Source organism: Argentina silus (genome assembly GCF_951799395.1).
Source record: "Argentina silus genome assembly, chromosome: 2".
NCBI lineage: Eukaryota > Metazoa > Chordata > Actinopteri > Argentiniformes > Argentinidae > Argentina > Argentina silus.
Genome location: NC_139656.1, coordinates 29,945,931 through 29,961,515, shown reverse-complemented (window position 1 = coordinate 29,961,515; position 15,585 = coordinate 29,945,931). Strand labels below are relative to the sequence as shown.

At 40.8% G+C, this 15,585-nt stretch overlaps 1 protein-coding gene across 1 annotated transcript in view; it reads left to right on the top strand.

Moving 5' to 3' along the window:
* efnb1 (ephrin-B1) overlaps positions 1-15,192 on the top strand; it is a 51,375-nt gene extending 36,183 nt beyond the window's left edge. The window contains exons 3-5 of the mRNA XM_083684865.1: positions 4,053-4,145; positions 8,229-8,348; positions 10,978-15,192. Coding sequence (XP_083540991.1) covers positions 4,053-4,145; positions 8,229-8,348; positions 10,978-11,360 — 596 coding nt within the window. The 3' untranslated portion in view covers positions 11,361-15,192. The remainder of the gene's footprint in view (positions 1-4,052; positions 4,146-8,228; positions 8,349-10,977) is intronic.
* Positions 15,193-15,585: the final 393 nt, after the last annotated feature.

Here is a 15,585-nt window from a genome sequence, read left to right as displayed (position 1 = left end):
GCACATGTTGATTCATGCATATATGATTGTGAACATTGTTCAGTGAACACATGTGGCTCTGCATAACTGTGTAGAAGTAAAGCCTATCTTATGTCTATATTTTTATGCAATCATGTTTTTTTTTGTAAATCAATATGAGTGAAAATTTAAGTTATTTAACTGAAAATGTTGTTTCAGTGTTAGGGGTGTGTCTACTTAGTGCAGAAAGGGCAAACATTTTGGAGAATTTGTTAGCCTCTACTGTAAATAGCATAGCATGCATTTGTGTGTATGAGGGATTGGCTCTACACAATAGAAAAGTCATAGCTGCCTACAGAGTGAAACAGTTATTATATCTAACTTTGAAGATACTCTCTGCATTTTCTTTGAATGAGGACAAACCACAAAGAATGTCAGGAAAACAAAATAGTGTTTCATAGCCAAACCCACAATGCTTAACAATGAGTAAAGATGTCTACTCCATGTTCTCTTAGGTTTAAGGTTTAGGAGAACATTTAATGTTGCATGCAAGTACGATAGCCTGCTAGATCCTGCATGTTTGTGTTGGACGTTTTGTACTCGTAAAAAAAATAGAAGTAAAAAAAAAAAAAAAAAATTATAATAATAATCAACAGCAAACATGTTTGAATTAATTAGGTGCTAAAGGAGGAAACCTCGAGCAGCAGTACATTTATTTTACGGTCATGACAGAAGCCTCCCTCTGAGCCGCACACTAAAGCATATAGAGCGTATTCTTGGCAAATTAATGATGTGCTAATGCCAGTTGCCTCCCTCCCCCAGTGGTAAGGCTCCAAACAACCATGCTATGATTCAAACAGAAAGGCTCCAGTTTCTCAAGGGGATTTTTTATAATTGGTGACCTTTTCTCATGGTAGCTAAGGCATTCTTATTTAAAGTACAATATATTAAGGAGTCCCAACTCTCTCATATAAGTAAACATTTACATATCTTGATAAGATTTTATGTTTTTTTTGTTCTCAGATGTAAGTATTGTTTTAAGCTCATCAGCACTCCAGAATGTGTGTGTGTGTGTGTGTGTGGGGGGGGGGGGGGGCTGTGGGTAGCTCTGTGGCTAGACAGTTTATCAACTGATAATATTGACCTGTTGGGTAAAGCTGGGTTCAACATTCAGAAACCTGCTCAAATACATTGTCCTTGAATATGTTTCATTAGCATCATTTCAGTATTGTTTCTGACTTTTACATTAGAAGAGTACTGTTTTTTCCAGACTCCATTTTATGGCATGTGTAGTAGCTATGTTGATGGTGGATGACCAATGTTACTCCAAGGCAAAGAAATCTTTGAGCCCCCACATGTTCTGAAATGTGACCCCCAGTTCTCTTGAAAACAGAAGTTAGTTTCAGCAGCTGTAGAAGAGACTTGTGATGACCCTGTCCCAACACCCTGTTTCATATCCTGTCTTAAAAAATGTTTCCCAGTTCAAAGGTTGGACTTGATAATGCTGGAACAACTAAGAGTTACTCTTTTGCACGCCATGGTGAACATGAACAGTACATCTACAGTATACGCTGCAGTAATATTAATTTACAGATTTGTAGATATCGGCAGACAAATAAAATTAATGTTTGATTGTCTTCTGATATCTGTCTCAGAGGGAAAGTGTGATTTTCTTTGACAACATTAACATTAATAAACAAGCCTTGCCATTACTCTGATGAGAGCAGATCAGCTCATGCTGTATGTCTGAGACCTTGTTGGATAGAGTTGTAGAGTTGGGCGCGGTACGGTGGCACGCTCGCATTGTGCATGACGACTCGGACGGAGCCTGGCACCTCTCCCAGGCCCATGCATCTTAATAGTTGTGACATCATTCAGGGCAGCAGGCTTCTCTCCCTCTCCCCGCCTGCCCCCTCCACTAATAGAGCGTTAAGGATCCATTCGGAAAACTAAAACACAATTTGTTCTCAGGGTTGAGTGCTGTGAGCTATTGATTGCTCTTGTTTTTGTTTTTTTCTCTCACATCCGTACTCATGAGTGCCCTAAAGTAATGAGACAAGCCCACACATTCGATGACAGCCTTTCCAATTGAACATAATGACTTAAAAGTTTTGAATTAATCGATCGAGTGAGAGGGATTCCTGTCTAAGCGGTGGACAATACAGGACAGCATTAGGATGTTGAAGACGGCAGGTGTATAGAAACGTGGACAGTCTACTTCATGGCTAATGCAATAAGAAGAGACTAATGAATTGTGTCGCCGTCATCCCCCCCTGCATGGTAGACCATGCAATCTGAAGGAGGTAATGCAGGTAATGGAATCAGCTCAGGTCAGTGGGTGGACAAGGCTGGCTTCTACTGCTTAATCCCTACATGGCCGAATAGACAATGAGATTGTCTCACTGCACCTTTCAAGCGCCTTACCTTAATGAATCGTTTACAATTAACGTTTCTTGATTGGCCATACTTAAGCTGCCAGTATACTGTATTCAGGATTTTCATTAGAAAATTGTTTGCTGGTAATTGGGTGTAGGCTCTTCAATTTGACTGTAAAACAGCTATCCCAATTCAAACTTTGTTCTGTTTGGCTACTCCATTTTAATGAATCCATCAGAAATTGTTTGTCTTGAACCCAGCTTTTGTGGGCGCTGTCTTCTAATTGCATCCTTGACAAATTAAAAACAAAATGTGTACAAAAGAGGGAAAATCAGGTCTACCGGCCTCCCATTCTGTGTTGTGGAGCGATGGGGATTTGAGCCGCTGCTGTGGTGGGATACCTTGGCTGGAGCAGCGCCACGTTGCCCATTCTCACCAGCCCACCGCCATTGTTCCTCAGCTCCACTGAGAGGGGCCTTTGATTCTCTTGGAGAGGGACCTTATTAGTCAAACACTCTCCTACACGGCAACTCATTCATGACTCTTAATGAGGGGGGAATCTGGACCAGTTAATAAGGTAGCCTTCCCTTTAGTGCGTTGTGAGTGGGAGAATGGAGCAGATGGAGAAAAAAAGCGGAGGTTTTTGAGGTGAGAATACCCATGGAGTGGGTCTGAAAAGAATCAAACGAGGCTTGGGCGGGGCACCAGATTTCACTGGCATGGAAAAAAACGCCCCCCTCGTATCTATGGACCGAAAGCATTATGGAGATCCCAATCCATATTCACATTCCTTGTCTCTTTTCTGTCCCAACTCAGAATAGAGTGTCATTCCCCATCCCCCCCTACTGGAGGCCCTACCGGCCATCGCCTCTCCCTCTTCAGCTCCTCTGAGTGGATATTGATTTGAAGGAAAGTCCCTCAGAGATAAGGGCTTTAGGCCACTGTGCCACCCAGTCTCTAATTACAGGGCATGCCCAAAGAGAAAGCTAAGCCCCTGGCATTTGCAGCTCGACGTAATTGCTTCTGGCATAACTTGCCTTGCCAAATGTTTGGTACATTTCTTCAGCAAAAAAGGAAAGAACAAAAAGCTCTTTAAGCACTGGGGTGGAGGGGAAAGAGAAAGAGAGGTGGGGGGCTGGGGTAAAATGTGATTACCACACATAAAAATGTTGGACTATGCATCGTGTACACCTCCCTCTCCACATGTATGATTTCAGCAGTGTTTTGAAAGCCACCGCATTCCCGTGGGATCAGATTACTATCACAGCCATGTCTTAGTAAGAGGAGAGCCCACTCAAGGGGTTTTTCATCATCCATTTCCTTCCCCATGTACAGATATAAGCAGCACACACAAGGATAATGTATAGAGCCTTGTATTTCTATGGTGCTAATGCAAGCACAAGCCTGAACTGGCATTTCCAGTGTTGGTTTAGAAAAAATGTAAACCTTTTGTAAGCAACAACAACTATACTTACATTATGGGGTTAAACAAGTATTTTTGAGATGACATTGCATTTCTTAATTTCTTCATACCAACTTTTGATGTGGTTTTTTTTGTGATCCTATTGAATCATTTTGATATATCTGTGCATGTGTGATATATATATATCAATTACAATATTCTCCTCATGAATGAACAATCACGCTGTACATTAATTCTGAGTGGCTGTAATTATTATTTATGTTCCATTTACCCTATTTCCTGTCTCTCATCACAGCGACTTCCAATGGGACCCTGGAGGGGCTGGAGAACCGGGAGGGGGGGGTCTGCAACACCCTCTCCATGAAGATCATCATGAAAGTGGGCCAGGGTGAGTCGTCAGCGTCTCTCAGCGAGGGTCGGCTGGAATGCACACACACACACACAAAAAAAAAAAAAAAGCTGTAAAATGCCCTCACAATAGAGGCAGGCAGGATGGATGAGTGATAATGGAAGCTTTGTATGGGGCTGAGATAGAAGAGGAGCATTTCATGAGCTATTGTTCATAAAGACAGACACCCCGGGCGTGGGTTCTTTTTACTGAAGATACTCCACTCAGCCGCTCACAGTGTGTGGAGAGTCGCCCAGTGACTTCATCTCTCGTAAAATGAGGGCCTCAGACTTCGCCAGTTTTGAGAGGGGGAAAGATAAAAAAGAAAATAACTCCTCAACAAGTACAGACAGACACGCACTGAGGCACTTCCTCACACATACCATAATAATAACTGTAGGCTGAGAAAATGAAAGTGTCTGTAGAAATATTCAATGCATTACGGGGAGCGTTAAAGTACCTGTTATTGTGATTTTGAAGGTGATCTAAGATGAATGGGATAACGTTGCTGCAGAGCCCAGGTATCTCCCACACTCTCACTCACTGAACCATATTTGAAACATAGTCTCTTACACTCTGTCACAAACTCAAATAAGTGTTGACATTGTTATCCAAATGAGCCAGCAGCCTTCGAGTGCTGCTTAAGAGAATGTCAATGCATCGAGATAAGTGGGTCAAGGGTTCCCAGGCTGTCTAATCTGCCATGGCATGCCCTGAGTGGCTTTTATAAATAAGACTGTGCAACATGTATACGCATTTGTCTCAATAAATTACCAAGCTGACAGTGGATTACAAGGCCGACGCGAAACCATTTCAGCAGAAATCAATGTGATGAAGGAATAGAGACATATAGCGGCATGCACGGTCGGCCGCGTGGAACAGATGAGACCGCCGGAAAAAACTGGAGGCCTCCATATAGATACCATCACTCATCACGTGCACTCTCGCTCTGCTAAACCCCTCGCTCTTATACTGGCCGACTCACACAGGTCTCTACAGAGACCTTTGTTTGGCCTGGCGGAGTGTCAGGATTGGTCTGAATCCCTTCGTCAGGGTCCACACATACAAAACAAACACAGCACAAAAGGGAGGGGACTGCCGATACGATTCTCATGGCCTTCCACCGCTTAGACGGGATTGTTTTTATAGCTTATTTGAGATAATAATGAGAATAGTTGGACTGTCCCTTTGTCTGTCTCAAGACTCGTTAGGGTTAGTGTTAAGCTATGTTCAATATACAGGGTGGGACTATAATAGGAGCTAGGAAACAGTAAAAAGATTAGATACATAATAAACTGATTTCTCACGTGCAGGCAGTTGCAGTTGGAATGCAAAGGTTTATTTCTTCAGGGTTTGGAGCAGTGACTCCACAACCTTAAGGTCACAGTACATTCAGTTGCGTGTTTGCCTAAGGATTGGTTCGTATTCTCGGCTGGTCGCTGGCTCTGTTGCCACAAATAATATGGTCAAAGTACATTCAGTTGCGTGTTTGCCTAAGGTCTCAACGCCTTTATTATGTTGACACATCCAATGCAAAGTCCACAACAACTTGAAATAATGCAAAATCTTTAACAAAGCTTTTCCGGTAAAAGACGATTATTATTTTTTATTTTTTATTTTTTTTACAAAAATGTAAATGATGAGGAATAAGACCAATCTGGATATACACTGACCAACACTTTATTAGGAACACATGTACACCTTCTCATGGTGGAGGTGATGTAATGGTGTGAGGAATGTTTTCTTGGCACACTTTGGGCCCATTAATACAATCAATCATCGCTTGAATGCCACAGCCTATTTGACTATTGTTGCTGACCATGTGCATCCCTTCATAGCCACAATTTACCCATCTTCTAATGGCTACTTCTAGCATGATAATGCACCATGTCACAAAGCAAAAGTTGTCTCAAACTGGTTTCATGAACATGACAGTGAGTTCAGTGTTCTTCAGTGGTATTCCCAGTCACCGGATCTGAATCCATTAGAACCCCTTTGGGATGTGATAGAACGGGAGATTCACAGCTTGAAAGTGCACCTGAAAAATCTGCAGTAATTGCATGATGCAATCATGTCATCATGGACCAGAATCTCAAAGGAATGTTTCCAACATCTTGTGGAATCAATGCCACGAAGAATTGAGACTGTTTTGAGAGCAAAAAATTCAGTGTCCACTGTTAAAATGCATGTGAATTGAGTTTCAAGTTGTATGTTGATACAGTATGGGTGTGGATAGAATGTCTTCACAAAACAATCTGTCAAGTTAAAGTCTTGTGAAATTGGGGGATTTTGGGGTACGAAGATTCTTCAGTGGTTGTTGACAGCCCCATGGTGTGCTGCGCTTTAGTGACCAGCATTTAGCAGTCTGGCCAAAAAGGTCTGTTCACTATTATCAAACTGCCAAACTTGAATTTTTATGTTACACATTGCTTCATGTAAAGGCATACAGGGTGATTTTCAAGCGGGCGGAAGTTAATACGCAAGCGTAATATGAGGTTTGAGCCCGACTTGTGCTTTTGGCCAATTTCAAAAGTGACGATATGGTGCATAAACACCTCTTCGCTCCAACTGCGCCTGGCTCGCAGAGAGGGTTGTCGTTTTCAGAAAATATGCTTGTATGATATTTGCACCTCATGCCTCAAGATGTATGCACATACATCCCTGGAAAAGTTGCACCAGGGTGGGATGTGGCACACCATACTTGGGTAAAATGGCATTTCAATTGCTTTATCGGCAGACAAAGATGCGACCCAAAAAATATAATATTATATGTATATATGTATATACAGTGCATTCGGAAAGTATTCAGACCCCTTCACTTTTTCCACATTTTGTTATGTTACAGCCTTATTCTAAAATGGATTAAATTCAAATTTTTCCCCTTATCAATCTACGCACAATACCCCATAATGACAAAGCCAAAAAAAGCTAAAAATAAAAAACTGAAATATCACATTTACATAAGTATTCAGACTGGCTGTATAACGTAACAATATGTGGAAAAAGTGAAGGGGTCTGAATACTTACAGAATGCACTGTACATAGGCACAGTGTGGGTGCAGGAAAATGTGCACGTTCATCAGCTTTTAAGTTTCTTTGAAAATCACCCTGATAATGTTCAGATCATACTGTAAACCCTAAAAAGGGTCAGCCATAGAACAATTGTGACAGATATCTTCTAATTATCCTTTACATTTGAGTGATAGTAAAGTGATCATCAGGTTCTCTGAGGAGAGGCAGTAAAGCATATGTACACTTCAATGATTTGCCAGTTAGATGGCATTGCCTTTAATGCCAGTGTACTCAGTCTTATACCCATAGACCTCCACATGGCATGCAGGGAACCATAAAAAAGGTACTAATGTGGGGACACGTTATATTTATTTCTTATTGCTTAATTTGGCAAAGTATAGCAGAGATTGTCACTGAGCATCGCGTTAGTTCAGGCAGGGCACTCTACATTGCAGCTGTCTGTCAGGTGATGGAACAGCTGGTTCACACGTATGTGTAAAAACATCATCAAATGTTCAAAGGGGCAGAGGCTTAAAAGCAGCCTAGTTAATGCTCCTCCATAGCATTCAACAGTGTGAATATTGCACTGGCTATGAGAGTAAGTTTTTGTGGTCATTCCAGCCACCACCCCCAGCCTCCATCTGCTCATTCACTCTGTATGTAGCCTACCTACAGGGGGGGGGGGGGGGGGGGGTTGATAAGCCACAGGTTCTCTGCCATATTGTATGCTTGTATGTTGTGGTAGTTTAACTCCAGGCAGGGAGCTACACAGAGCGGAGCCATCCAATTACACCAAGCTTCATTTTCATGAAGTAAATGGTTAAACTGACATGAGTGTCCTGAATGAATTTATATTCATTGGTTGTAATAATGACATCATGAATAGTTTGACATCATGAAAGTATGCCATTGACTACTTGGGGCCAAAGTAATTTACTTTTTATAGCCCCCACTCCAATCCCCCATTTAAAAAATGTATTGTTAAAAGGTATTAAAGGATCATCAGCATTGACAGTATTCACATTGGAATCCACTAAATAACTATATTGCCTCTCATTGTCAAAATTTCAGACCCAAACACGGTTGTACCGGACCCTGTGATAACAGACAAGCCGTACCCGGAGAAAGAAACAACCACCAGCCCATCTAAGAAGAAGGAGAGGAATGGCGCCATGGAGCCAGGCAACACAGGTGAGGATACTGAAGGCTGTTTCCCTGGGCTCTACTCTCACTCATCACTGATGTTCAAGATTTGACTGGAACATTCAATGCCAAAATGCCATGGTTTTGCAACCTGAAACCAATGTTACTGCATTCTTTCTGCAATTCACACACACGCACACAGACACACACAAACAGTCATGTGCAGCTGCATGCGCACGCGCACACACACACACACACACACACACACACACACACACACACACACACACACACACACACACACACACACACATACATGATTTGGTTTGGTTTGTGAAAGTTACACTTTTTTTAATTATGCTGAGTAGTAATGTGGATAGACATGGTACTCAAGTGTGGTAATGAAAAATTGAAACCATGGCTACTCAGCTTAGATGTTAAGATTATCAGAGACTATAAAACCAGTCAGCAGGGTTTCAGCCCATTAGATATATCCATTTGTATTTGTTTTGCTTGGGTTTCAGTCACCAGAACAGTATTTTATTTTTGTCGGGGAGTTTATACAGGTTTAGAAAGTAATTTGGGCCCTAGAGATCTTGGATCTGCTGCAGGACAAAATAAAATCAGATGTTCTGAGAAAGAAAAAAAAGGCCTTCCCTCTCATCCTGGAAAACTGCCAAAGTCTCCCACAGTGGGTTTTTCTGTCAATGCAAAGGTTTGGCAGTCCTTTTTTCTTGATGTGTGTTGCTTTGAACTTTTTGTTTCTGTCGTATTCCTTTAACTTTTTATGAAGGGAACGCTCTTCCATAACAACCTGTTGGGTCTGACTTCCCCACATCTCTCATACCTTGGGTGAAGAGGAATGTAATAAAGGTTCACAGTTTATCATGCCTGTCTGCACAGCTCCACAGCTGAATGTTGGCTAGCCAATCAGGACAGCAGACAAAATATGCATGGGATTATGGTCAGAGCTGCCAGCAGAACCAAAATGATATGTTTCAACTTACAAATACTTCAACATTGAAACATTTGGGGGATACTTTTGGGAGGGCTTATCCCCCTGCTTAAGTGAAAAGATACTGTGAGCTACCCTTGTACAATGGTTGCTCTTTGTTTTTCAGAGGCTTTGCTACGCCTTGACACAGGAGTGCAGATACCATCTGTATCTGCTCAATGTAGCAGAGAAATGCTTTTATCTATAGAAACTGCTTCCCTCTGCCAATCATTGAGTCGATATCAAGATAAAATGGTGTGTTGCCTCTGTAATACAAAGAGGTAATACCTATTTTTAATTTGTATGCACTTTTTTTACTGAGCCATTAAGCTCTTTGGAAGCCTAAAGAGTCTCTATGTGAGGAAAACACATTATAAATAACACGTAGAGTCACTCATGCTCAGCATCTAAATTAAACTGTGTTAGATGGCCAGAATAGATCTCGATAAATTATTCAGGACATTCAGAAGTGTTGGCATGGGAATACAGTATTGTAGGTGCAAATCAGAAAATGAATGCAGCCAAAGTCATTTGAATAATTTGACTGTTTTAACATCATACAGACCAATCTTGAAGAAAACCAATGTTCAATGTGACATTAACATTCTCTCAGTCATTAAATAGCAGGTGGTCTTGGCTTCATTCATGTCGGAGGAACAAACGGGTCTTTGCTGTGTCCAACTCTGTGTTCAACCTTTTTTTTTCTTAAGTACAGTATATAAACCCGAAAACCAAAAACAGGCAGAGACTGGCGAAGCCTCATGGCTTTCAACACACACATTCGGCTTTCTGATCTCAAGGAAGATCTGCTGCTTTTCCAGCTGTCAACTTTGAAATGGGATTTTCATCTCCTCTCCTCCTTTTCCCCTCAGGGTCGTCTTACACTGCAAAATGAAACAAATAAAAGCTGTGCATAATTCTGGAGAGTCAAATGTTGGGCAGGGAACAGACTGGGCTCACAGCACTGGTCGGGAGAGGCCGGTGGAGGTAGAAATCGGATGACAGACTCATTATAATGCATGGTATGGAATGAGGAATGGTGTCAAACGTGCGTTTGATAGCATTCCTCATTCCATTCCTTGCATTACAATGAGCCTGTCCTCCGATTTCTGCCTCCACCAGCCTTCCCTGACTGGGATGCAGGGGAGTATAAATAGTGAGGAAGGGTTAGGGAGGGAGCTTCAGGACCACACAGGAAATCGGCATGCCACTCTAATTGGACTCAGTCCTCATCGTCTATGTCTAATGAGAGACTGGTGTTTTCTTTTCCCTTGCAGCCGGTAACATACGTTTATACAGTTTCTCTTCCTTAACCCTCATGTGGAGTTTTAACATATGGCTAAACATACACAGTTTAATCCTCCCCTCTCTCTCTCTCAGGATGCATGCCAAGAAGAAATGAGCTATCATGTGTGGAAAACCGACACCCCCACATGTTCACAAATGCCACACAGTCAGGAAGCCCCAAGCTACTCAGTCAATTCAGGGGGAAATATAGAAGCCTCGTTTTCTCTTCATTGAGACTCCCCATTTGCCAATCGCAGGGTTCCACATCTACAGTATCATGAGAAAATAGGAATTATTTGCCAGATCAGCAACAGTTGCAGCTTTCTCTGACAGGTTGCCAAGTAGACCTGCGTTCTTTCTCTGCCACTAAGATATTCTTTTCTCTCCCCCCTACAGACACCATGAACCAGGAAAACAATTCCAACTCGGCAGAGGGTATCTTTACTTCCAAACCAGCGCTTTTTGCTGCCATTGGAGCAGGATGTGTTATCTTCCTCCTGATCATCATCATCCTCATTGTCCTGCTGATCAAGCTACGGAAGAGGAACCGGAAGCACACCCAGCAGAGGACGACAGCTCTGTCACTCAGCACGCTGGCCGGCCCCAAATGTTCTGGCAACGCTGGCTCGGAACCCAGCGACATCATCATCCCGCTACGGACTACAGAAAACAACTACTGTCCCCATTACGAGAAGGTGAGCGGGGACTACGGCCATCCCGTCTATATAGTTCAGGAGATGCCCCCGCAGAGCCCAGCCAACATTTACTACAAGGTCTGAGGCAGATACTCGTCTCTCTAGGCTGTGTGTTCATAGAGAGGAATTCTCTGGTCTACCTTTCTACTACCTTGTCCGTCTGATGTTGAAAGACACTTGTGATGTTCAAAAATAGTGACACAATAACAGAAATGAGAAAAAAGGTTGTCATGGACACAGTAGTTGAAACATTTTGTATGTTTCTCGATAGGTCAAAGGCAGGTTTTGGAGGGGGCTAGAAATATAAAATAATCTGAGTTTTGCTATTCTATGTGTCAGAAAGGAGATTGGTAAAATGGTCAAGCCTATGGAGTAGAGAAGCCTCTGACTATGGAGACAAACAGGGTATACAGTAGTAAACAAGAAAGGACCCTGCAGTGGGGCTGTCACTCATGGGGCTTCCATGGTTTGCTCCCAAACAGAACAAAAGGCAGTGTGACGACATATCATAACACACTTCCCTTTCACAAGAATGTGTTGTTTTACCTGCACTATTGGTTTGTTTTTTATCATTCACCTACTGTACCCCCCTTTTCACCGGTGTCTGCTCCTTCAACATTGTATTTCTTTTCTGCTGAATATCTAGTTAATACATACTATACTACGGTAAATGTTAATATTTTTCATGTATCCTTTACTGATAGTTTGCCACGTGTAGGGAATATTGGGCTTTCATGACTATGTTTAGGTTGCCCACTCTTTCTGTTAATAAAACAATTAACACCTATACTAGCCTAGATCACATAATTCTGTTAAATACATGTCTCCTACTCTGCTTGTCTTAGCTTGTCTGAACAGGCAAAGTCAGGTATGCAACTCTGGGGGAAAAAGAGCCTACAGAGTGTCTCACCCTGGATATGAATTAATGAAAGACAAATAGCTCATACTTAATCACAGTGAGAGGTCATCATGACTGAAATCAATTTAAAGAAAACATAAAGGTTATGTTTCAAAATGACAGGTCACTTCTGTGTCTGAATAGCCTCTGGGGTTTTCCATATTAACTCTCTCCTCTTTAAATTAGCCCAGAGCTTTCCCCTCGGTGAACAAGAATAACAAGATCAAATTTGTATGAGCAAAAAAAAAGTGTGGAAGCAATTAAGATGTTATCGAAGGGGCAGAGCTTTTCGTTCCCACCTCAAGTCCGTGCTCTCAGAGGAGTTGGAAGGCTTCTGAGGGAATGATTTGTGTTCACCTGATGGTATTTCTTCTGTAGAGATAGTATTGCTTCAAGAGACAATGGAATACATGAGATGCTACATTCTTATAGTCTGAATTCATAATTGCAGAGACATGGTGCTTGGATGGTTGTGTGCTCCAAATGAGTAGTGCTGGGTGCAGGTAATATCAAACATATGTGTTGTACATATCCATAAAAAGGAGAACAGATGATAATGGAAAGAGCTTAGCAGCCAACTCCATTCCCTTTTTTTTGTAAGATAACAACAGATTTGTGAGGACAAAATGTAATTTGCTCCATCATACAAATTGTTACACACACTTTTATACAATACATATATCTTATGCTGTTCCTGGTCATAAAACAGTAAAACATTGTTACCACAGTTTCAATGTCTGTAAACCTCTACATTTTCCCACAATGAGTTCACAAAATTCACATTGACTTTTCTAACATTCATTGCTGTTTTGGTAGAAGGGAACCTGTTGTTGAAACGTCTCTTGTGTGTTCAGGATAAATTATGACCTAGCATTCCTATCACTTGACAACCTCAAAGATCAGTGAAGATTACCCTGGTACCAAATTGTTTTCAGTATCAATCATCACATACACTTATGTTTTCTCTCTGAATATCTTATCTACATGTACTGAAGTGGCTCCCATTGTTTTGTCAAGCGTGTTGATTTTGAAACAATAGATAGAAACTGTCATGTATTTAGAAGTTACTAGGAAATATTTTATTTTCATGTTGTTAACATTGAGATTATTTTAAGTTATTAAGAGGCTGAGCAGTCACTAGTATGTTGACATTTTTCCTCAGAGAGAGCAGACTCACCATAATTATGACTGACTAGAATATACACATGCATTTTCAATTGGAATCGGTTGAGATACATTCAAATTTATTTGCTTGAAAAGGGCCTAAAAAAATAAACTGTTTGCCTTCCCAGTGTCCTGAAAACCATGCAAAAATGACTCATGACTGATTTTGAATTCAATTTTTTTTTTTTACATTTTGAACGTTTTGAAAATATGTAGCTTGTTTGTTTCAAACAGTTATACTGCACAACTCAAAACTGATGAGAATAAGACAAATGGTGGGAGACAAACAGAATCCAAATGATTTAGACATGGAACCCTAACCCATAAACACATTGTATTGTTGTTGAGTGTGGTTTGTCATTGAGTAAACGTATTTGAATACACAATGATAACACTCACAATTATTTAAGGATAATGTATACACCATTGTATGATCTCCAAGTAACACAATCACAGCACCCAATGTTCTTTATAATTGAGCCTAGAATTAACATGATGTCCCTTTTACTGCTTCTTTATTATTTGTTTGATTTTGTTTAATATGGTAGTTCAATGGCCTATAATAATGTAAATATGTGGAAAAAAAGTTACATTTAAAAGTGACATTTAATAGAGCCCCATTTATGAACATATGATTAGTTTTTTTAATGCAGAATTTTGTAAATAGATGTCTTTTTTTAAAAAGACATTTTGTATAAATCTTGATTTTTTTAATAGCGAAGAATAGGTGACACAAATCTCTTAGAGCGGGTGTTCAAGTGCCAGGTATTGCAAGGAGGAAAATAAATCTTAACATTCATTCATCACATACATTCAGCATGAGAGACCTTTGTTCCCTCAAGTTTCATTTTTGATGTCAAAGACTGTTTGTTTATGGATGGGTGGGGTTGGATAAGAAACCTAGGAAAGGGTAGACACTTAGCTGTACACTCAATTTATTTTTTTCTGACATAGTCACCCCTTGAAATCAATGGAACTGTTATTGGACTTTAAAAAGGGTAGGTGAACAACCAGTTGAAATACCTGATGCCCTGATGTTTTGATCAAGATAAGTCTGACTGTATGAAAATGCCCCCAGCTCTCTTTTTCACAGGTGAAACTCATTTGGATTATGCAAATTTGAATCAACAGAAATCAGGACATCTTTCAAACCTTCTGACGGGTCTCATAGAGAAAGGATACAGTAATTTCTTTTCCAGTCATAATAATCTGAGGGGAAGAAGGAACAGCTCTCTTGGAGCTCTCTGCTGAGCTTGCAACTTTGAGAAATAAATAATGCCAGCATACATGGCTCTATCTCACTCTCTTCGTCAGCCCTCAGGGCGAAATGGAGACGCTCTCTTGACCTCCGCAGATTATCAAAATATTATCTCTGGTTTTCTCTAATGAGAAAGCACCCCAACCCCCAGACGTTTCCTCAGCGATCAGCCACAGAGCTGGGTTCAGCCAGCCTCTACAGTGTGAGGTGGCCATTCACACAAAGGAATAATAATATCACAGCATTGCCTAGCGACATAATGGAGAAAGAGTGTGAGTTTAAACAACACAAAGAGTTGGGTAGAAACGTTTGTTAATCCGTTAGATTGGTTTTCCTGCTCACCACAGAAACACCTGAAGCAGTGTGACTGGTTGTTCACTTTCCTCTGCCTCGCCAAGTCATTATTGTCCTTGTTTTATTTCTGTTCATGATACAGTATTATTTTCCATGTACATGTATGCAATCCCAGTGCATTTGTATTTTTTTGTATCTGCTCCATTGTTCATATATTTTCGCCTTTCATTCACACGCAGCTTCAACCCATGTTCAACATAACCAGTTACTATGGGATGAAAGTTCCATGAGCCAAGTTTGAAAACCTGATATTGCATATTGATAAATAAATTTTTCCTATGGAATTTATCTTGTGTTGCCTTTTATTTTCAAAGTGATTGAATTGTTGGTTGCACTGAACCGCATAGAATCTGTTTTTGGAAAAGCACTAATGACATTGGGTTTTATTGGTCGGCAAACATGGTAAACATTGACAATAGTAGCATAGTATAGTAGACGGTAGCTATCCAGACAATGTTTAATAGAGGAAAATACACAAAGGGATATCACTGTTTCTTTAAATATATGTTTAGAGAAAGCCTGATTCATGGACTCTCTCTTCCCTTTCACATGCAACACGTCAAGTGAATACTTGACTGAGTCCAATATGAAGCACAAATGTTATTTGCCCTGTGCTTGGATTCAATAACTCAGAT